The sequence below is a fragment of the Magnolia sinica genome, chromosome 7 (assembly GCF_029962835.1).
Source record: "Magnolia sinica isolate HGM2019 chromosome 7, MsV1, whole genome shotgun sequence".
Taxonomy (NCBI): domain Eukaryota; kingdom Viridiplantae; phylum Streptophyta; class Magnoliopsida; order Magnoliales; family Magnoliaceae; genus Magnolia; species Magnolia sinica.
This window is the reverse complement of record NC_080579.1, coordinates 27,217,414-27,242,124: the sequence shown is the minus strand read 5'-3', so window position 1 is coordinate 27,242,124 and position 24,711 is coordinate 27,217,414. Positions and strand designations below refer to the sequence as shown.

The window sequence follows — 24,711 nt, the reverse complement described above, 5'->3', positions numbered from 1 at the left end:
AGCACGTCTTCCGTGGCCAAGCTCTAGCTACAGCTAACAACATTTAATGTGATATGTGAAGAGCCGCCTGCCTTTTTCTAGTTACAACGCTCGAGGCGGATGCCTAGGTGATTTGGTCGTTTCCTTTCATCAACCCGCAACACATGTCCTACAGCCACTCTCCTGGGAATAAACCGCCCGTTGTAAAGAACCCGACGCCTCGATAATTAAGCTAGTCATTATGGAACCGTTCCCGACATAATTATGAAAATGACGAGAACTGCCCTGCTCGCTCATCTCCCCATCATGAACTCACTCCTCGAGCTTGCATTGCAAACTCAAGGAATGGGGGGCTTCTGTTATGGGAGAATTTGAGCCGACCCCATTTGAACTCATTTCAGCTTGGCTAGATCCTCAGATGGTTCAACAAAGCTTCATTCAAGGTCTACTCGGCCAGACGAGCAACTGCATCAGATACTTCACATTGTAGGATCATAATACTACAAAGGTCCGACCCTAGCGGTATATGGGCTCGGATGACGTAGACTGAACTCACTACCACTGATCAGGGAATATCTGTCTACAGCTGGCCTGACATGATCCAAGCCCAATTAGGGATAGTTGTGCTCGGCTCATCTACTCTGCCTAACTCCAGACGACCAATCGAGATAGTGCTTTTAAGCCAGGCCCAATCCAGTAACGCACGATGGTATTAAATGTTACTCCATGATCATAGAGTAACCGAGGACATCAGCGCACACACCATTCCAGCTTAATGGCTAAGATCGTGCCGAGAATGATGGACACGTTCACCCCAATCAAATGGTATAAATAAGAGGCTCATCTACGAGAACTGGTACGCAAAATCTCTCACCCGAAACCTATCTACACTACTTAGACCCAAATTCCTAACCTGATTTTGGCATCAGAGGTCCCCTGCTCTAGTTAGGATCTCCTTTATTTTCCTCCTGTGCAGGCTTACAAGGCTCGGGGCAAGTGTCCGGAGCTCGGAGAGAGTGAACTATATTTCTGCATCAACATGAGTTACATGAAAAGTAGTAAAAAGGATTGACCGTCCAGTCTATGTTATATTTCGTAAAACCCAAGCTAAGCAGAATATCGTGAATTCCAGACAGATCGGAAACACATACACGGTTGAAAATGAGCCAGGGCCGGGCTAAATTTTTAAATTGGCCCGGCTCAAACAATTCAAAATCTGAGCCAAAGCCCCTCGTAGGCCCAGCCCGTTGACAACCTGCTTCACATAGATATGCAAATTCATCACAATTGAACAAAGAACATCCCACAGCGGGTAAGGTTTATATATATATATATATATATATATATCCTCGTATGTTCGATAGTTGATTCATATATCTCTCCTTGTGCTTTCGCTATGCTTGAAGATGAACGGTCATGATCAATGGTCTAGAATCCAATGGTGTATATCCTCTGAGCTCATCTTCTATCCTGTTTAGTCCATCTTAGGCATGTGCTAGGGATTGGAAGCATGTATGTCTTGAGCATAAACAGTCTTCTCTATTTACATGCTTTTGGCAGCTTTTTATTGTAGAAACCACAAGTGTTTCAAGGCTCTTATGGATTTTACGTTAGCCTATTCCATATCGAGTTTTCTAATAAGAATAGGCTTTGGTGATTTTAGAGCCTAAGTTTTCTAAACACCAAGAGAGGATGTATGCACATGCGTGCGTACGTGTGGGCCATCTCATGTGGGTTATACTTGGACACAGGGATTTTTCACGCAATCCTATCCGTCTATAGTAGAGCCACCAATTTGGACGGTTTAGATTGATCTAGTTACATTTAGGGCTGCGGTGGCCCTTGGCTTGGACCTAGTGCCCCTGGATTTCGACCATGGGTTCATTTCAGCCACGTACAAGTCATTATACATTACAGGGCTGGGCTTTTTTAGTGGCCCCACCTGGACCGGTCTAGTTCCAATCACAAATATTTCTTTTTCCAATTTTCTTTGGCTTTACAAATGCTCTCTGAAATAGCGTATACATCATGTTTTATTTTACCACACAAAGGGGTACCAACTTCCAGCTACCTGTAGCTAATCATCACAACCGTTAAGTTGGTGGCCATCATCATCGTCGGTAGGATCAAACGGTCTACATATCAAAACATCGTCCTGGAAGCCTTCCGAGCTAGAATAATCCAACAAAGCACACGGTAAAACAAGAAGAAACCGAGCATGACACCAACGTTCATCCATCTATTGTCCACATCCAGCCCTCTACCCCTCAGCACATCTCCACCTTTCATCAAACATGTGGACCTATCTGGTTGTTGCCATGAGAAGCATTCTCCTCTCAAGCTCCAGTACTCATTGATCAGAAGCGAATCCAAGGGATACTTGTAGAGGGAGGCATAGTACATGAAAATCCAATACCGTGGAATGTTCTCCTTGGGAATGAAATAGCCAGAGAACAGAAAGAAGGCTCCCAAAACAGCACAGATGAGAGAATTTCCTGAAATGAAATCTGGAGAGACTGCACTCAGGAAGAGAACTAAAGAGCTGGCCATCAACACAATCAACCAGACTACCAGCACAAAGAAGATGAAAGCACTGAAGGAAGGGTTGAGCCCCACAAGCCAATACACTGGAATTGCAAACAGAATGGCAACGGCCAGCAAGAATGGGATGAAAACGATGGTGTTGGCGATCATGTAAGAAGACACCTTGTACGCTCCCCTTGAGACCTCCCTCATCAAGACACGCCGCTCTTGCAAGAATATCGGAAGTGCTTCGACGGTGGATGAGAGGAGGAAGCTGAGACTGAAAGCAAAGAGACCCAACCGCTCTGCAACTCCTCCCTCGTCGTCTTTCACCTTTAGATAGACGCTGCCCAACCCAAACCCTCCCACGATCGCTTGCATTGTTCTCGCTAAGAACAGCTGCTTCGTACGGTAAATGATTTTCCAGAATCGCAGACAAAGCGATGCTATCTCGTACAATCTCCAAGAACAACAAAAGTGACTGTTTTCATCGATGATGTTGTGTCGGATGCTCTCTTCCTCTTCATCTAGCCATGTTGAGGAAGAAGATGATTCGGAGTCTTCGATCGACAGGTAGTTTTGTGAGTGGTTTGAACCTTCAAGTGATGTGATGATCTCCATTGCGAACTCGAGAGCATTGAGTTGCACCGGGATCTTGAACCCCAAGTAGGTGATGCTTTCCACAAGGGATTTGAGGCTACCACAGTGAGCAACCGAACCCCGGGAGAGGAGTAAGAACGTTGAAATGTATTGAATGATTCTGTAACTAGGCTGGTGGATGGTTAGAACAACAGTTCTTTGCCTTGTTTTCGCCATCGCGGCAAGCAGCTCAATGACTTGCAATGCCGAGGAGCTGTCTAGACCAGAAGTGGGCTCGTCGAGAAGCAGGATTGGTGGATCATGAATCACGTCGACTCCAATCGATACACGTTTCCTTTCGCCACCCGATATACCTCGGGTCTCTTCATCACCAATGAAGCTGTTAGCGACATGCACGAGACCCAGCTCTTGCATGAGAAGATCCACCCTCTCTTCCTTCTCTATAGCTTTCATCCCTTTAAGCCGGAACCGGGCACTGAACATTAGTGTTTCTTTGACTGTTAGGAGTGGGAGGAGATTGTCTTCCTGTGTCACAAACCCGCATATCCTTCGCAGTTGGGTAGGGCTGGTGATCGGATGGTCGTTAAGTGAGATGCTTTTTGGATCGAATTTCGCACTCTTGATCCTGCCAGAGATGATTCGGAGAAGCGTTGACTTCCCCGCACCGCTCGGGCCGACGACAGCAAGGATCTCTGAGCTCCTTGCGACAAAGGAGATGGATTCAAGTACATTGGTGGGTTTCGGCTGATGCAACTGGGCATTACTGAAGAAGGCTGGAATTCTTCTCTTGTGATGAATGGTGTAGGAGAGGTTGGAGACAGAAAGCTTGTATGAACATGCTGTGGATTGAAGGGATGGGGGAGGTGGAGATTGGTAGAAAGAGGAGGAAGGAGTTGCGGATTCGTTTGGGGAGCCCGAGCTCGAATAGAGGACGGTCGAGTCATCGTCTAGGTGTGTTTGGTGGAGGAAATCCGCCATTATAATCTGTGGAGAAGGAAGGAGTGAGTGACAGGAGGAAGATTAAAGGATGATTTTTGAAGTTGGGAGATGGAAAGAGAGGAGAGAGAAGAGAGGAGAGGAAGATGAGCGGTTAAACCTACCGTTTTGAAAACGTTGGAGTGTTGCGTTGAGGTTTTGTTGATGAGGAAGCGTTAGTTTGGTTGCGTTTGGTGGCCCGAGTTTGTTGACTATATCAGACCAGCAAGGCAGACGAAACTGTCTTACGTGTCACTCATGTGGAAGATCTGCGCCGATCATCAGGTGGGACTGACGGGGAACATGACCTGGCCCGTCAGATGAATCCACCCCTTAGAATGGACAAAAATGCACCACAAAAATGGAAATTTGAAACGAAGATCATCTGCAGCCCATGCACGTACATGGAGCGGATTAGGTGCGGCCCCCACCTCACCCAACCGGTACGTCCCTGACAGTGGGGCCACCTTGATGTATATATTATATATCCATGCCGTCCATCCGTTTTTTCCACCTCATTTTCTGGCATGAGCCAAAAAAATAAAAAATAAAAATTGAATCAGATTCAAATCTCATGTTGAGATGTACGCCTCCACAGGAAATAGTGATGATTGAACGTCACCATTAAAAACATCCTACATCCTCCGGGCCACCTTAATGACTACCGTGATGTTTATTTTCCGTCAGTAAAAAAAAAAAAAAAAAAGAACTGTCAACCAGATCAAAAACTTTCGTCGCCCACAGATTTCTAATAGTCAAATTGCAACCTTTTCATGTTGTGTAATCCACCTCAGTGCTGGTCGCGCTAATACATCAAGTTGAGCCCCACAGTCAGGACCGCACCTGTTGGGTGAGGCCGGTGTCGCACCTAATCGGCTCCGAATATACGAATGCGTGGTGGGTAACTCAGTACGCTTCATGGTACTGAGTAAACTTTGCTGGCCCACTGTGAATGTATGTGACTTATCTACGCTAGTGGTTCAACCCAAAATTGAAGTATATCTAAAGCTCAAGTGAGCCCACCAAAGGAAATAAGGAAATAATGATTTCAACCTAACCTTCTTAAGACCCACAGTGATGTTTGTTTGTCATCCACCCACTTCATAAGGTTACAAACACATGAAAAAAACAAATCTCAACCTTTGTGGCCCGACTAAAAATTCAATGGTAAGTGTTCAATTCATAGGGGCCGTTTGGCACAATGGATTTGGGGGGATTTGAGGGGATTTCAAATCCCGTGGGTTGTTTGGCATGCACCATAAGGTAACTGGGGTTTCAAATCCCCTCAATCAGGGTTTGAAATCCAGGTGAGACATTGGATTACATCTCAAATCATTCCCATAGTTGCATGTGTAACATGTGTATCACTAGATTATTAATCTATTGGACACATGACCTACTAATGATATCCTAAAATAATTAGATTATCAATTCCATTACCATAAATACTTTAATACGATTATCAGCACCGTCCAAACATTGTCCATGTAAATCAACGGTAAAAAATCATTGGCTAGTCAATCAGACGTGATCTTGTGCTTGTGGCCCATCTGAGACTTGGAATTTCATAATTTTTCGGCAAAGTATATATTTCAGCAGGCTTATTACAACCATTGTGTCAAAAATTACATAAGTTCACTAATTACAGATATTAAAAATGATTTAGTAATTAAATTCAAACCCCTGCAAATGTACTATGAATAGCTACTTTTGGATTAAAGTTGATTCTCAATCTAGGATGCCAAACAAGGTTTCAAATCCATGCTCCCAAATAGGAGTAGTCCACTTGAGCTTTGGATATAACTTTGATTTTGGGCTCATTTCCTAAAATAAGCCAATAAAACTGACATCGCTATGGTCAACGAGGCTATGCGTGATCTGGACAGGAAGATTAGAGGGAACAATATCATCTTAAAGCTGGATTTGGAAAAATCTTACAACCGAGTAAACTGGAAGTTCCTTAAACAAGTGTTATGCAAGTTAGGCTTCAGCACTAAATGGATTCGTTTGACAGAATTCTGTTGGGGCAATAACTAGTTCTCAGTGCTTATCAATGGAGAGGCGTTGGGTTTCTTTAAATCAACAAGAGGAATCTGCCAAGGTGATCCGTTGTCCCCCGGGCTATTTATCCTAGCCACTGAAGCATTCTCTCGCAATTTCAAGCTTTTGGTTACTAGAGGCTGGGTCCATTTGTTTAAGCTTCAACGAGGAAGCTCATTGATTTCCCACTTACTGTTCACTGACAACACCTTTTTTTTCCTGAACGGTAGCCAGTCATCACCCCTCACTATCGAGAACTTCCTCCAGGCCTTCCAAGATGCATCAAGCCAAAAATTCAACTATAATAAGAGTTGTTTCTTATGCTCTGGTAAGATACCAGTGGGCAAAGTCAAATCCATCAAGCGACTATTGGGCATCACTAAAGCCAACGCAAGGGTCCCATACCTGGGAGTGCCGCTTTCCAAGGGTAGAGTGAGGCAGGCTGACTTCCGTTTCCTCATTAAAAAAGTCGAGAAGAAAATCAGCGGGTGGAGTGCCAGATTCATGTCACAAGTGGGAAGATTGATGTTGATCAAACACGTCCTTGGTAGTATCCCTATTCACACATTGGTAGCAGTGCACGTCTCGGGCCAGGTTCTCGACACACTAGAATGAAAATTTTCTCTGTTCTTCTAGGGCAAGGCCGATGGAAAGAAGAAACTGCCTTGGATTGCTTGGTAGAAAATTACCTCCCTAGTCGAGGAAGGAGGCTTAGGAGTTAGAAAATTAAAGGAAGTGATGACCACTCTTCGCCTTAAGATGGAATGGGCTGCGAAACATGGTTCTTCAACCGGGCCTTGGGTTCAGTTAATTCAAGTTAAATATCACTAGGTTCTGGAAACGTCGGAAGAGCGTAGATGGTCCATCAACGCCTCCCTTCTATGGAAGAAAATCAAAAAGCTTCTTCCGGTTATAAATAATAATGTTCAATGGGAAGTAGGTAGCAGAGAATTAAATTTGTGGGAGGCTAACTGGTCAGGGCTAGGAACGCTCCAACGCCTGGTCACAAATCCTATCCCAGAAGCCCTGCAATCCCTCAAGATCAAGGATTTCCTAGGACCGACAGGCCTCCTGCCTCCATCCTATGTATTCTCCTATTTACCCTAGGAAGTCTTCTCTCTCATAGTCCATGGGGGTTTTTCCATTTCTGTCAGGCCCATATCTTAGTCTTTATCATTCCTTAGACTCTCACGATCCTCCCCGTCAAATTCCAGCAACCTGCGACTTGTAATCAGCATTTGCACGTGACCCTAAGTCGTATCCCATAGATCTGAGTCGGCTTGACCCTAGACTTGTGCCCTTGCGACCATGCCGTCACCGAGGTTTCAATGCCGCGTCTCACGCGCCGATGCGATACCTACACTACCAAAAAATCAAGCAACGGCTATGGACGTTGACAGCTTTTAGCTACGGATTAAATCCGTAGCAATATAGCTATGGATTTAATCCGTAGCTAAAGCCTAAGTGATCTGTAGCTAAAGCATACCTCCTCACCTAAACCATATTAAACATAGATGGTGCTTAAGGGGATCCATGGGGTCCATTGAAATATATGTGTTTGATCTAAGCCATCCAACAATTCTGATATATAATTTTAGTGCATGAGCCTAAAAATTATTTAGATTAAATGTCTAAGTGGACCACACCATAAGAAATAATTAAAATTAAATTTCCACTGTTAATAGGTTGTGTGGTCTCCTTACATATTCGATCTAACTCATTTTTTGTATAAGCACTTAAAATAATAATTAAAATTAATTGACGGAGTGGATATATGAAATACATCACAGTGGGCCCCACAGTCCTAAAATGCAACGTCCCCAAGGAGTCGTCCGTCACCTACCCCCCTCCATAATCCAAACCCCCTCCCAAAATAAAAAAACCCATCCCCGTCCGCCATTTTCTCCCGCGCGCAGAGACGAAAACTCTCTCCATCTCTCTCTCTCTCTCGCACTCAATCTCTCTCTTTCCCTTTCCCTCTCTCGATCTCCCGCTCTCCCTCACCCTCTCTCCCTGTCTCTTGGTCGCGCGCACCCATCTTCCCAAAACCCAAACCTAAAACTCTCTCTCTGTCTCTCTCGTGTGCACCCTCTCCTCTCTGTCTCTGCCTCTCTCGCACCCTCTCTCTCTCTCTCTCTCTCTCTCTCTCTCTCTCTCTCTCTCGCACCCTCTCCCTTCTCTCCCTCTGTCTCTCTCTTCCTCTCTCTGATCTCTCCACCCTACCACGCAATCCACATCTAGTCGGTGGTGGCAGGGTCATCACACAATCCTCATCCTTTCTCGCTCTCGCCATCTCCTTCTCGCTCGCGACCTCACGACCAGCAGCTCTCTCTCTCTCGGCAACGACAATGGTATTCTCCTCTTCCTCTTCTTTGTCTTCTTTTTCATTTTCTAATAGGGCTTCGAAATTAAAAATCTCTAATTGGGGATTTTTGAAATTCCAAATCCCTAATTGGGGCTTTTTGAACTTTCAATCCCTAATTGGCATTTCTGGTTTTATAATTCCTTATTTCTGGAGGAGCTCTATACCAGATTGGGATTTTGTATGGTTGATCATCATTTACCGTGTCTGGAGGTGAGGAACTCGAAATTGAAAATCCCTAATTAGGGTTTTTTTTTTTTGTTCTCATCATGGATAATGGATTGCTTATGATTCTAACGAATCACTTTCAACAGATGATCCTAACCTTCCATATATGGCTTACAACTTAGATAGAAGATGGCTAGCTTTCAGGTGGATAGGATCATCTGACTAGTGTGATTCTTTCATGGTGTCCCATAGGTTGTAAGTTTGTAACTATGGACAGTCCAGATTCATTCCTTGAAGATAGTTGCCTAAGCAGAAATTGTTGATAGCACTATATGATAGCTGATAGATGGATTTTTATGATAGTGGTTGGTTTAGTTAGTTGATTTTGTCCTAAGAAGCTCAGATTTGCTATAGTTTAATTTTAGTTGCAAGAATTCAAATGTAATTTGGATATATCTGTAGCTTTGATCCCACCTCAAAATGACCCAATCCCCCTTTTCTGCTGGAAATCTATTGATTTTATGGTTTTTTATAGCATTTTTATGGTTGAGGATTATTTTTTTTTCCTTTTTTAATTTGATTTAATGTTGATTTCATCAGATCTGATGGTTTAGTTCTGAAATTCTTTGTTCTTATTTATGAAGAAGGCAAGGTAGTAACTCCCAACTATGTTCTTATTTATGAAGACAATGAAGGAGATTGAATGCTTGTCGGCAATGTGCCATGGAAGTATGTCTATTACATCTGATTTTGCATTTCTGTTATGATGCCGTGTGTTTTCCGCTGCATCTCGATCATATTTAAAATAAAAACGCAACTCATTCATACATGTGTGATAGTGTGAGTTAGGATGATCATCAAATGACTGAAATTCTAACTCTCCATTCCTGTAGGATGTTTGTTAACATCGTGAAAAGGTTGTATATCATCAGTGACTCTAGGGCACCACTTCATGATTTCCCTTTTATTAAAGCTTATTGCAAGTGAAGTTAAATTAGCAAATCTTGAGAAAATTATATTTTAGTTATTGTTTGTTTTTAGTTGGAAATCTATGTGTGGATTGATCAGATTTAAAGCTTAAAAAAAGAATATAATCTACCCATTCTAAAGGTTGGAAAAATCTATTAAGATCCTGCAATGCTTTGGACTGAATATTGATTTTGGATCAAGCTCCTAGATTTAATCTCCATTACTTGTGTATGCATGTAAATGTAAAAGGACACTTCTCCTATTTGTTAATAAAAATTCTGAGCATGTCATAGTGAGACATTTCTATGCATCATAACAGCTGAAACTTGAATTTGGGGACTGCTAAATAAAAAATAAAAAATTAGAGTGAACATGATTTAAGATGGGTCCTACTGGATGGACGGTCTCAATTGACACATGACCATAACCCATATATGTGCAGTAAAGGGATGACCGTAACCCAAATTTAAGTTGTGCTCTTGCCCCATGCGAGCTCTAAGCTATTCATTAGTGGGGCCCATTAGTGTTATGTGTTGCAGCATGATCATCAGATGGTCCACGTGTAGCCATTGATGAGTTTCAAATATCATCATTTTTTCCATATATAATGTGGCATACCTGGTGCTAGGCCTGACCTGATTTTTGGTTCATGGTTAATTTGCTGGGATTTACCTGGTGAATAGCCTGGATCCCGCTTATAGGTTTGGAAAAGGGGAGCTACCTATTGTTGGAGCCTGCGTTGAATTATAGTCAGTGGTCTTGCCATTATATAAACTGGAATAAGAATTCCAATAGTCCTCAACAATAGCAGCTATTTGTCAGAGAAAAAAGAGAGGATCAAAACATTATAATTCAAGGACGAATGCTAACATCGAATGTTATCTGCACTTCCATCAGGTGGGTCCCATCACTAACATGCCCTGGCCCAAAAATCAGGCCAGTCAGCTCATCAGGTGGGCCACACATGCCCTGGCCTAACAACTGCATTCCCCTGGTGATACTCAAATTGGATGGTTAGAATTTTCTAACATGATCTTGACCTTTAGCTTGACTCCATCGTATCAACAGTTCCTATTACTGGTTGGCCACTTGTACCATGAAAGGTCACCAAATCACTGGTTGGCTACAAGGCACATGCAAAGGTTACTTCCGAAATTTAATTATTATAGTGTGATTACAGTTTGTGGTGCATGCTTCTTTAGGATTTGTTGACCCACTTGGCCAATTGGGGATTCCATTATAGCTTTGTGAAGCTTTTATTTTTATGCTAAATGCAGCATTCCAGAATTGCTAGTTAGATTGCACAAGGATTTGCAGGTGAGAATCATGAACATGGTTTTGGAAGAAGTGGGCATCTATAGAAGACCCAGTTCCAAGTAGTTGTAGGATGGAGGAGTTTAAAATTCATCAAGACTCCTCCTCTAATCCAGCACATTTAAAGGGTTCTATTCCTTTTTTAAAATCAGTGCACATTTAAAGGTTTTATTCCTTTCAGGTGGATGTTGCATGTGGGATGATTGGAGCTGCCTATTTCAGATTCAAGCATTTGGTACGTCTCTTGTCAAGAATGCACATGTGTAGTTCATCAAACAATACATTATATGATATCGTGTTCATGATATCTATGTTGTAATTACAGTTATCTATAATAATAATATTTTTTTCATTATAGTGCATTCACAATAGTTATCATTGTGGTTACATTTATTCATTATGTGACAGGTTTTCAGGTGAGATGAACGTGTTTCAAAACAAAACAGTCTATAGTTTTGAGAAGCGATCGATTCATAAGGATGTATGTGTCTTTCAGGGGTCATCTGCACCTTGGAAGCATACAATGGAAGTAAGGAAAACCCTCGAGCTCTCTTCTTTGAATCATGATTGGAGTGGCCTGGCCATTTGGACAGGCCGTATTTATGAACCGCTACTCAAAATTGATGGAGTAGACCTGGATGTGCGTCGGAGCTATCCGGAAGAGCGGGGTTCCCTGGAAGGTGGGAACTGCTATTATGACCATGATGAAGCTATCCATTTCCTATGGACGACATTGGAGGAGCCTGGCTATTTGGAAAGGTCGTGTTTATGTATTTGATCGAAATTAATGGAGCAGACCCGAATGTGCGTCGGAGCTATTCGGAAGAGCGGGGTTCCCTGGAAAGAGGAAACCACTATTATGACCATGATGAAGCTGTCTATTTTTTTTTGGACAGCATTGGAAGGGATGACTGTATTTATATCTATATTTGCAGGGACCATACCCTTAACCTAAACCAAAACCTATGACCTAAAACCTTAACCTAAACCTCAACCTTAACCTAAACCTAAACTAACCTTAACCTAAAACCTAAAACCTAAACCTAAACCTAAACCTAAACCTAAAACCTAAAACCTAAACCTAAACCTAAACCTAAAACCTAAATGTATTCTCAAATCCCTAAACCTAAACCTACACCTAATCCTAATCTTAACTCCCTAACCTAAACTTATACATAAACTTGAAAACACAAACATAAACCCGATCCTGAACCCGAAGCCGATATCCTAAACCTAAACCTTAACCTATTCTCAATTCCCTAAACCTATATCTTATAACTTAAACCTAAACCTAAACCTAAACCTATAACCTTAACCTAAAACCCAAACCTATAACCTAAACCTAAATCAAAGCATATAACCAAAACCAAAACCAAAACCAAAACCTATATCCTAAACCCGAACGCATTCTCAAATCCTATAACATATATTCTAAACCTAAACCAATAACCTAAACCAAAGCCAAAACCCATAGCCTTAACCCGAACCCATTCTCAAATCCAAAAACCTATAACCTAAACCGTTAACCTATAACCTAAATCAAAACCTATAACCTAAACCAAACCTAAACCTAAACCTAAACCTAAAACCTAAACCTAAACCTATAACCTGAACTCAAATCCCTAAACCTAAACCTAAACCTAATCCTATAACCTAAACTCAAATCCCTAAACCTTAACTTATAACCTAACCTAAACCTTAACTTATAACCTAAAACTATTCTCAAATCCCAAAACCTATAACCTAAACCTAACCTTTCCCTAAACCTATAACCTAAACTCAATTCCCTAAACCTAAACCTACACCTATAGCCTAAACTCAAATCTCTAAACCTTAACCTATAACCTAACCTAAATCTATACTTATAACCTAAAACTATTCCCAAATCCCGAAACCTATAACCTAAACATAACCTTTCCTAAAACCTATAACCTAAACTCAATTCTCTAAACCTAAACCGACACCTAATCCTAATCTAAACTCCCTAACCTAAACCTAAACCTAAACTTGAAAACCCAAACCTAAACCCAATCTCGAAGCGGAACCCAATTTCCTAAACCTAAACCATAACCCATACTCAAATCCAAATACCTATAACCTAAACCTAAACCTAAACCCGAACCCATTCTCAAATCCCAAAACCTATAACTTAAACCAAAACCTATAACCTAAACCCGAACCCATTCTCAAATCCCAAAACCTATAACGTAAACCTAAACCTTAACCCAAACCTATAACCTATAACCTAAACTAAAACCAAAACCTATAACCTAAGCCCGAACCCATTCTCAAATCCCAAAACCTACAACCTAAACCTAAACCTATAACCTAAACCAATACCTATAACCTAAACCAAAACAAAAACCTATAACCTAAACTTGAACTCATTCTCAAATCCCAAAACCTTTAACTTAAACCTAAACCTTAACATAAACATATAACCTATAACCAAAATCAAAACCTATAACCTAAACCAAAACCAAAACCTATAACCTAAACCTCAACCCATTCTCAAATCCAAAAACCTATAACCTAAACATATAACCTAAACCAAAACCTATAACCTAAACCAAAACCAAAACCTATAACCTAAACTTGAACTCATTCTCAAATCCTAAAACCTTTAACCTAAACCTAAACCTAAACCTTAACATAAACTATAACTTATAACCTAAATCAAAACCTATAACCTAAACCAAAGCCAAAACCTATAACCTAAACCTGAATCCATTCTCAAATCCAAAAACTTATAACCTAAACATATAACCTAAACCAAAACCTATAACCTAAACCAAAACCAAAACCTATAACCTAAACCCGAACACATTCTCAAATCCCAAAACCTATAACCTCAACCTAAACAGTAACCTAATCCTATTACCTAAACTCAAATCCCTAAACCATAACCTATTAACCTAACCTAAACCTATACTTATAACCTAAAACTATTCTCAAATCCCAAAACCTATAACCTAAACCTAGCCTTTCCCTAAACCTATAACCTAAACTCAATTCCCTAAACCAAAACCTAGACCTAAACCTAAACCTATAACCTAAACTCAAATCCCTAAACCTTTACCTATAACCTAACCTAAACCTATACTTATAACCTAAAACTATTCCCAAATCCTAAAACCTATAACCTAAACCTAACCTTTCCCTAAACCTATAACCTAAACTCAATTCCCTAAACCTAAACCAAGACCTAAACCTAAACCTATAGCCTAAACTCAAATCCCTAAACCTTAACCTATAACCTAACCTAAACCTATACTTATAACCTAAAACTATTCCCAAATCCCAAAACCTATAACCTAAACCTAACCTTTCCCTAAACCTATAACCTAAAGCTCAATTCCCTAAAGCTAAACCTACACCTAATCCTAATCTCAACTCCCTAACCTAAACCGAAACCTAAACTTGAAAACCCAAACTTAAACCCAATCCCGAACCTGAACCCGATTTCCTAAACCTAAACCATAACCCATTCTCAAATAAAAAAACCTATAACCTAAACCTAAACCTAAACCAAAACCAAAACTTATAACCTAAACCTGAACCCAGTCTCAAATCCAAAAACTTATAACCTAAACTTAAACCTTAACCTAAACCGTTAACCTATAACCTAAATCAAAACCTATAACCTAAACCAAAACCAAAACCTATAACCTAAACCCGAACCCATTATCAAATCTCAAAACCAATAACCTAAACCAAAACCAAAACCTATAACCTAAACCTGAACCCATTCTCAAATCCCAAATCCCAAACCTAAACTTAAACCTAAACCAAAACTTAAACCTAAACTCAAATCCCTAAACCTAAACCTAAACCTAATCCTATAACCTAAACTCAAATCCCTAAACCTTAACTTATAACCTAACCTAAACCTATACTCATAACCTAAAACTATTCTCAAATCCCAAAACCTATAACCCAAACCTAACCTTTCCCTAAACCTATAACCTAAACTCAATTCCCTAAACCTAAACCTAGACATAAACTTAAACCTATAGCCTAAACTCAAATCCCTAAACCTTAACCTATAACCTAACCTAAACCTATACTTATAACCTAAAACTATTCCCAAATCTCAAAACCTATAACCTAAACCTAACCTTTCCCTAAACCTATAATCTAAACTCAATTCCCTAAAGATAAACCTACACCTAATCCTAATCTCAACTCCCTAACCTAAACCTAAACCTAAACTTGAAAACCCAAACTTAAACCCAATCCCGAACCTGAACCCGATTTCCTAAACCTAAAGCATAACCCATTCTCAAATCCAAAAACCTATAACCTAAACCTAAACCAAAACCAAAACCAAAACTTATATCCTAAACCTGAACTCATTCTCAAATCCAAAAACTTATAACCTAAACCTAAACCTTAACCTAAACCGTTAACCTATAACCTAAATCAAAACCTATAACCAAAACCAAAACCAAAACCTATAATATAAACCCGAACCCATTATCAAATCCCAAAACCTATAACCTAAACCAAAACCAAAACCTATAACCTAAACCCGAACTCATTCTCAAATCCCAAAACCCAAACCTAAACCTAAACCTAAACCTAAAACCTAAACCTAAACCAAAACCTAATCCTATAACCTAAACTCAAATCCCTAAACCTTAACTTATAACCTAACCTAAACCTATACTTATAACATAAAACTATTCTCAAATCCCAAAACCTATAACCTAAATCTAACCTTTCCCTAAACCAATAACCTAAACTCAATTCCCTAAACCTAAACCTAGACCTAAACCTAAACCTATAGCCTAAACTCAAATCCCTAAACCTTAACCTATAACCTAACCTAAACCTATGCTTATAACCTAAAACTATTCCCAAATCTCAAAACGTATAACCTAAACCTAAGCTTTCCCTAAACCTATAAGCTAAACTCAATTCCCTAAAGCTAAACCTACACCTAATCCAAATCTCAACTGCCTAACCTAAACCTAAACATAAACTTGAAAACTCAAACTTAAACCCAATCCCGAACCTAAACCCGATTTCCTAAACCTAAACCATAACCCATTCTCAAATACAAAAACCTATAACCTAAACCAAAACCAAAACCAAAACTTATAACCTAAACCCGAACCCATTCTCAAATTCCAAAACCTATACCCTAAACCTAAACCAAAACCTATAACCTAAACCCGAACCCATTCTCAAATCCCAAAACCTATAACCTAAATCTAAACCTTAACCTAAACCTATAACCTATAACCAAAACCTATAACCTAAACCCGAACCCATTCTCAAATCCCAAAACCTATAACCTAAACCTAAGCCTAAACCTAAACCTTAACCTAAACCTATAACCTATAACATAAATCAAAACCTAAACCTAAACCTAAAACCTAAACCTATAACCTATAACCTATAACCTAAATCAAAACTTATTAACTTTCCCTAAACCTTAACCTAAACCTATAACCTATAACCTAAATCAAAACCAAAACAAAAACCTAAAACCTAAACCTATAATCTATAGCCTAAATCAAAACATATAATCAAAACCAAAACCAAAACCTATATCCTAAACCCGAACACATTCTCAAATCCTATAACCTATAACCTAAACCTAAAACCTATAACCTAAATCAAAACCTATAACCTAAACCAAAACCAAAACCTATAGCCTAAACTCGAACCCATTCTCAAATCACAAAAACTTATAACCTAAACCTAAACCGTTAACCTATAACCTAAATCAAAACCTATAACCTAAACCAAAACCAAAACCTATAACCTATAGCCTAAAACCGAACCCATTATCAAATCCCAAAACCTATAACCTCAACCGAAATTAAAACCGATAACCTAAACCCGAACCCATTCTCAAATCCCAAAACCCGAACCTAAACCTAAACCTAAACCTAAAACCAAAACCTAAACCTATAACCTAAACTCAAATCCCTAAACCTAAACCTAAACCTAATCCTATAACCTAAAATCAAATCCCTAAACCTTAACTTATAACCTAACCTAAACCTATACTCATAACCTAAAACTATTCTCAAATCCCAAAGCCTATAACCTAAACCTAACCTTTCCCTAAACCTATAACCTAAACTCAATTCCCTAAACCTAAACCTAGACATAAACTTAAACCTATAGCCTAAACTCAAATCCCTAAACCTTAACCTATAACCTAACCTAAACCTATACTTATAACCTAAAACTATTCCCAAATCCCAAAACCTATAACCTAAACCTAACATTTTCCTAAACCTATAACCTAAACTCAATTCCCTAAAGCTAAACATACACATAATCCTAATCTCAACTCCCTAACCTAAACCTAAACCTAAACTTGAAAACCCAAACTTAAACCCAATCCCGAACCTGAACCCGATTTCCTAAACCTAAACCATAACCCATTCTCAAATCCAAAAACCTATAACTTAAAACAAAACCAAAACCAAAACCAAAACTTATAACCTAAACCTGAACCCACTCTCAAATCCAAAAGCTTATAACTTAAACCTAAACCTTAACCTAAACCGTTAACCTATAACCTAAATCAAAACCTATAACCTAAACCCGAACCACTACAAAAAAGTAGGCCTTTAGCCTCAATTTTTTAGCCTCATTTGAAAAAATGGAGGCTAAATGTGTTTTTTAACCTCAGTTGCTAAGGAAGTGAGGCTAAAAGTTTATTTTTCGCCTCAGTTGCTAGGTAACTGAGGCTAAAAGTCTACTTTTTAGCCTCAGTTGCATAGGAACCGAGGCGAAATGTCTACTTTTTAGCCTCAGTTGCATAGGAACCGAGGCAAAATGTCTAACTTTTAGCCTCAGTTGTATAAAAACCGAGGCGAAAAATTTACATTTTAGCCTCAGTTGCATAGGAACCAAGGCGAACCAAGGCGAAAAGTCTATTTTTTAGCCTCAGTTACATAGGAACCGAGGCGAAAGGTCTAATTTTTAGCCTCAGTTGCATAGGAACCGAGGCGAAAAATCTACATTTTAGCTTCAGTTACATAGAAACCGAGGCAAAAAGTCTACTTTTTAGCCTCAGTTACATAGGAACCGAGGTGAAAGGTCTAATTTTTAGCCTCAGTTGGATAGGAACCGAGGCGAAAAATCTACATTTTAGCCTCAGTTGCATAGAAACCGAGGCGAAAAGTCTACTTTTTAGCCTCAGTTACATAGGAACCGAGGTGAAAGGTCTACTTTTTAGCTTCAATTACATAGAAACCGAGGTGAAAGGCCTACATTTTAACCTCAATTGCATAGGAACCAAGGCGAAAGGTTTACTTTTTAACCTCAGTTGCATAGGAACCGAGGCAAAATGTCTACTTTTTAGCCTTTTTGTTTTAGCCTCAATTGCATAGGTATTGAGGCCAAAAGTCTATTTTTTAGCCTATGTTGCTGGAAATGAAGCCAAAACCCTACTTTTTAGCCTCCGTTGCGAACCGAGGCCAAAACTCTACGTTTTTAGCCTCAGTTACGAACCGAGGCCAAAAGTCTACTTCATATAAAAAAAAAAGTATTAATATTTCACAATTTTTACTCTTTTTCTTACAAGGGTAGCCGACTTCCCCATGATCCAAACCATTGATACGAAAGACCTCATTCTGGATAGCCCATTGGCTAACCATCCCCCATAAAAATAAAAAAAAAATAGTCTTCTATCTTCTATCCGTGGAATGTGGAATATTGCCATATTTTGTTTCTTACAAGGATCAGGATCTCTTCATCCAAAGAATTTTTTTAATTTATTGTCCATTTATAGTGGGGTCCTTATCTTCATCGGTTCGGATCACTGACCCATGTTCTTCACTTCCACAAGATGGAGTATGAACATACAAACATTTGTCCAGAGCATTGTATAATTTCACCCATTTAGTTCTTTAAAGTAAAAGTACAATGGTCCAGCCTCTCAACCACTCCTTGCTTTTATTTATATATATCTTTGCTAAGCCCACACACGTGTAAAACTCATCTAACGCACACGCCAGCAAATAAACCAGCATGGCACATGATTGCAAAATCCAAGCCATTCATTGGAAGGGCACCATTATATAGATTCACTATCCCTGGAACCAAATCGGTCCACTAGACAGGTGGGCCACGATTGTAAAATCCAAGCCATTCATTGGAAGGGCACCATTAAAAGTCCACCTTTTTACCTCGGTTAGTGAGCAACTGAGGCCAAAAGTCTCCATTTTGCTTCGGTTGATAAGAAATTAAGGTTAAAAGTCTACCCTTTTGCCTTGGTTGGTAAGTAACCGAGGCTAAAAATCTAACCTTTTGCCTCGGTCGATGAGAAATTGAGGCCAAAAATCTGCTCTCAATCATTTATAATTTTTATACAAGAGTAGACCATTTATAATCAAATGGAATCAACCCATTTCTCATCGATTGTGAATGGCTGAGATCGTTCATACGCGCTCCTTTAGTCCACATATTATGGAGCGAGTGCACATAAAACGTTGTACTTACGAGGGGCGCGGATCAGTGGTAATTCAATAAATAAGAGAAAAGGAGGGATGTGTTTGCAATCTATCAACATATATATACCAACAAACACGTGTCATTTTCGCAGCTAGAGTTTCAACTTCGTTGAGCGGAAGAGAAGAAAGGAGAGAAATGGCGTTGAAGGTATGTGGAATTTCTAATTTTTCTCTGTAAATTCCTTCCATTACCTCCAACGATGGAATTTCTAGCTTTGGATTTCAGTTTCGTCTACAGAGATCTTTCTCGATTTCTCTTTTCTCTTTCCGGTTTTGAATCTCTCTATTTGATTACTTACTCTACGAATCTCGCCCTACTCCATGTAGAAAACGTGGAGAAGAAATTCAGATCAGTTATTTTTTTAGATGAAGAAAATCTCGATCTGTTTGTTTTTTTTTTGGATCTCAAAGAGATGAAACCAATGTTGCATTGATTTTAGTGAAATTCCTTCAGATCTAAAGTAATTCCAGACATGCATAGATTAGAAGGGGGATATTGTTCTAGATCTTATCATGAATCGAGCATATTCTTCTTTGGAATCTCTTTAGGGGAAATTTTAACTTTGTTAGACTGCGGACCGAAGTTAGATCTGATGAGAAAGTGTTGAAATCCTGCCGATTTCTGGTAAGATCTTAGGCCTCAAAGTTCTCCTATCTTTGATTTGTTTTGTACGGATGTTTGGATCTTGTCATCGTTTGGAAATTGGTATTCAGAGCAAAAAGCATTAGAATTGTCCAATCTGAAGTAAATGGCCATGATATGTCCGGTAGAAATGCATGCAAACGCAAGGATGCATCATAGATGTAGGATCAATTTGACATACATTTCGATAACAGGTTACTTAAATTTTCAATTCAAGCTTATGTTTAGATTAGCATGACTAATGATTTGATACATTTGGATGGAAACATGAAGATGAAAAACGAAGCAAGTTGCTAGATTTTAACAGAAATTATTTAGAAGTAATATTATATTGAGATTCTCGGCAAGATTTTCCTGATAATATTGGTTAGTGGTGGAAATCCTACAAACAATTCATGGTTTCCCTCTCTTTTCTTTTCACATTTTCCTTCTCTTTTCTTGTTTGAATTTGTGATCCAGTTGTATTTGAAGTTCTCCACCTTGAATGGACTGAAAATGCTGAGGAATCTCAGCCTCTCGGGCAATTCTTTCATCGGTCGCCTCATCCCTACCATGGAACGATTACTTCTCTGCAGCATTTGGATCTGTAGGAAACCAGTTCTATGGTCCAATCCCAGCCCGGCTCATGGAGCTCTGGGGAATCTTTTAAGGATTGTTCAATGCAGATATTTCAGAACTTGGAAATATTGGATGTAAGTCAAAATCAGATCAGAGGGAAGCTTCCTTCGTTTCATCCATTGCTATCCCTTCGGGTTTTGTGGGTTGGTAACAATCTGCTAGATGGATCTATACCACCTGAGCTCTTTGGGAGTTCCATGCAGCTGGAAGAACTGGATCTCAACAGCAATGGATTTTCAGGTAAGGAAATTGCCGATGATTTTAAGTGCATACACATTATCTTTAATCTACACATCCTTGTTTTGCACAAAGTTTCTGTGGAAAGTAATGCAATGGTTGTATTATGCTTTACTGGCCTTTTTATTTTTTATTTTTTTGTCAATTATTTGAAGTTGAATTTTTTAATCCAACTTGTGGAGCATGTTTTCTGTATGAAAATTTTTTGTTGTATGAGAATCCAAGTAAATTCTTGATGTCTGCTCGAAACTTCAATTTTATTGCCATGGGTTTGGGTGGGTGGACTATTATGAGTTGATGTCAGCTTTTAAATTTCCAATGCAAATTTTCATGGTGTTTGAGTTGCTGGCATTATGTTGATTCATTTTCTGACAAGAAACTGTATGAGATGTTTTGTAATGGAAAATTTTCTCACTTCTGTTTTCGTATTTTGTAGATACGTAGGGCATTGGCTTACATTCATGGTAATGTTGGAGTATCATACTTGCCATGCGGGCCATGCCTCACTTCAGGGTTTTTTTTTTTTTTTTTTTTTTAAGGATGAAAGTGAAATATAGAATCAAATGCATATTGAATAATTCTTTATCAATGAAAGTGATTTAAAAAAATAGCTAGAGGGAAACTCACTTCTGACATAGTACCCTACCTTGGCGACAACTCTTTTGATAAAGACATCACTTGAACTAAAACCCTTTCCCTGCACATAGTAGTATCATGATCATAATTATAGGGTCCTAGTCATGCATATCATTCCATTGGAAACAACTGCTACTTAAGATGTATTGCAGTATGAGATTTAAAAAAACATACCTGCAGGGCTAGAGGAGCCATGAAAATCACTGTCTGTGACATCGGGATCTTTAAAATAATAAGAAACCTGTAAAGTTTACAAGGCAACACAAAAGATCAACTCTAAGATATTTAAAGGGGAAAAAATATCATCTAGATGAGCAAGATCTACATGATTCTGGAAGATAAAAGCATCAAGCAATCTTGATTGGGTGAGCATTTGCAATTCCACTTAGTTGCATATCTAAAGTTCCAAATTCATCCTTAGAAAATCAGTGTGAGGAATTAAATTGACAGCAAACTAAACCCATGAAATTGGTTCGAAAATAGTAATTTCTTGATTCGATGTGTTTATCAGTTGTGTATTCAAACACAGTCTCAGTAGAGTCGATATTTCAATTTGAATTGACAGGGAACTAAACTTAGCACATTAGTTACAATTTTCTCATTTATAGATTAGATGAGCGTTTGCAATTCAAATCATTTATGTATCCATACATAGCCTTACAGAATCATTTGCGTATCCAATCACCTTGGATAAGCTAGAATTGGTAGCTTAGTTTATTTGTTTGATGTACTAGTTTCCATCTTATTCTGGATTATCATTAATGTGTTATTTGAGGCACTAGTATTCATGTTAGTCTTAAATGTCATGTGCTTCTTCTCATTTCACATTAGACTACTTTTGGTTTCTCTTTATTCAATTTACAGGAAATATAATATTATGACGCTTACTTCACATGTAATGTTGTACCCACCATCCATGTGATAGATTTCATTGTGTTTCTTTACATCAATGTAATAGATTTCATTGTGTTTCTTTTTCTCTGTCATTTAATATACTTTAGTTTTTTAAATGTAACAATCTAATATGTCATTTAATATTTTTCTACTTGGGATTTTAGAAAGCCCCCAGTTCTGCCCAAAACTTGACTCGTCAGGTTGATTTGTTGTGCTTTTAACTGACTCATGAAGTTTCGTGAGCGTTATACCTATTGATTTGCAAGGTGATTATAGCTGAAATAGTCGATACATGGGGTTGTTGGACACTTTGATGTGTAAGTATTTCTGATGTAGATAGGCAACATCCTTTGTTTCCTATGAGTGATGCAAACTGTAGGTTGTTTTTTTATGTTGATAGATGCTAACTCCTTTTTGTACTACAGCCCTGTTTGATAGGCTGTGTCAAAGATGATTGGGTTTCTGTACCTCTGTTATGTGGGTAAGAACAATTGGAGTCTTATGGAATGGATCAGTTGTACCTCTGTTATGTGGTACACTCTGGATCTTAAATCATTTATATTGTCTATGGTTTTTATGCTCTTTTCAGTTTCTTGATCATGTAACCTAAAACTATTTGAGAGTTGTTTGTGTTTAGGAGTGTAAGATCATATATCATGTAATGTCAGTGGTGGTCTCTTTATACTTTATATCATATGCATTTGGTCTCAAGATCCTGGTAACTCTTTCTGTGAGTAGTTTTGGACCTGGGCAATTCTGAAGAATACCTCTCGAGTTTTGGTCCTGAGCAATTCTGAACAATACCTCACGAAATATACATGTAGGTTATACTAGTTCTATTCCGTCCGATCTTAGGCATGCAGAGCTAAAACAGATGACTCTTTGCCATTCATAGATAAACTTCATATAATCCATATCCACTGTAAGCAACTTCCCGTTGATATAATTATGACTGGAGCAAGGTTCTAAAACACGAACTTGACTTTCTGTGGCCCCAATCCGAGGTCTTCGACTTCAACATGGACAACTGTCTGATTATTTAATTGAGGTTTTCCAGTTTTGAAAATGATTATGCTGTAATTGAGGCCATGTACGAATAATTTTCAGCTCTTATTGAGCCATGGGATGGACCTGCACTTATATCATGTGAAGTTTGTGCTGGAACTGCTTCATGCTTTAATGATTCTGCATGTGACATGAGTATTTTGAACTTATATTTATTGTATAAATGCAGTTACTGATAGCCGCCATCCTGGAGCGACATTGGACCGAAATGGATTGCGCCCCAGTCGCTTTTACATTACACATAGTGGACACGTGATCATGGCCAGTGAGGTTGGTGTTGGAGACATCTTGCCAGAAGATGTGGCTAGGAAAGGAAGACATCTGATCGGTCCAAAGGGACCTTACTGAAACAGTTCATGTGGAAGGCTAGGAAAGGAATACATTTGTAGTCTGTTTTTAAAACTTTAAATAGACCATTAATTGTTTTGTTGATATTGTGCTGATTGTTGTCTTGATGAATGTTAAATGGGTGAAATATGCACAGGGTCAATCGTTTGTTGATTATGATATTGTTAGCTTTAGTTGATAGAGAAATGAGGTCAAAAACCGAATTTAGCCTCGGTTGATGCCAAAAGAGGCTAAATCCATCTTTAGTCTCGGTTTTGCCTCAGTTATATAAACTGAGACTACAACTCCCGTAGCTAAAGGCTTTAGCCTCGGTTGTTGAGAATTGAGGTTAAAAATAGTTTTAGCTTCGGTTGGAGGCAACTGAGGCTAAATCCAAATTTAGCCTCAGTTGGAAACAATGGAGGCTAAAATTTTGATTTAGCCTCGTTTCGAAAAAACTGAAGCTAAAAAGGTTCTTTTAGCCTCACTTGAAGAACTGAGGCTATAAAATTCATTTTAGCCTCGATTGTTAAAACTGAGGCTAAAGCCTTTAGCCACGGGGGTTTCAACCTCGGTTTGGATAACTAAGGCAAAACTAAGGCTAAAGGCTTTAGCCTCAGTTTTTAATATTGTTAGCCACAGTTTTGAACCGAGGCTAAAGCCATCTTTTCTTGTAGTGAACCCATTATCAAATCTCAAAACCTATAACCTAAACCAAAACCAAAACCTATAACCTAAACCCGAACCCATTCTCAAATCCCAAAACCCAAACCTAAACCTAAACCCAAACCTAAAACCTAAACCTAAACCTAAACCTAATCCTATAACCTAAACTCAAATCCCTAAACCTTAACTTATAACCTAACCTAAACCTATACTTA

The 24,711-nt window shown here is 39.0% G+C and overlaps 2 protein-coding genes and 1 long non-coding RNA gene across 3 annotated transcripts; 2 read left to right on the top strand and 1 right to left on the bottom strand.

Moving 5' to 3' along the window:
- Positions 1-1,705: 1,705 nt before the first annotated feature.
- Positions 1,706-4,160, bottom strand: LOC131251251 (ABC transporter G family member 23). Its single transcript, XM_058251868.1, has one exon. The coding sequence runs from the start codon at positions 4,078-4,080 to the stop codon at positions 2,122-2,124; it is 1,959 nt and encodes a 652-aa protein (XP_058107851.1). The 5' UTR covers positions 4,081-4,160; the 3' UTR covers positions 1,706-2,121.
- Positions 4,161-19,542: 15,382 nt separating this feature from the next.
- Positions 19,543-24,004, top strand: LOC131251249 (probable inactive receptor kinase At5g10020). Its single transcript, XM_058251867.1, has 3 exons — positions 19,543-20,214; positions 20,513-20,911; positions 23,673-24,004. Exons 2-3 carry the CDS (start codon positions 20,656-20,658, stop codon positions 23,849-23,851), a joined length of 435 nt encoding a protein of 144 aa, XP_058107850.1. The 5' UTR covers positions 19,543-20,214; positions 20,513-20,655; the 3' UTR covers positions 23,852-24,004.
- Positions 22,706-23,149, top strand: LOC131251250 (uncharacterized). Its single transcript, XR_009173687.1, has 2 exons — positions 22,706-22,755; positions 22,839-23,149. It is a non-coding gene; the product is annotated as an uncharacterized LOC131251250 (long non-coding RNA).
- Positions 24,005-24,711: the final 707 nt, after the last annotated feature.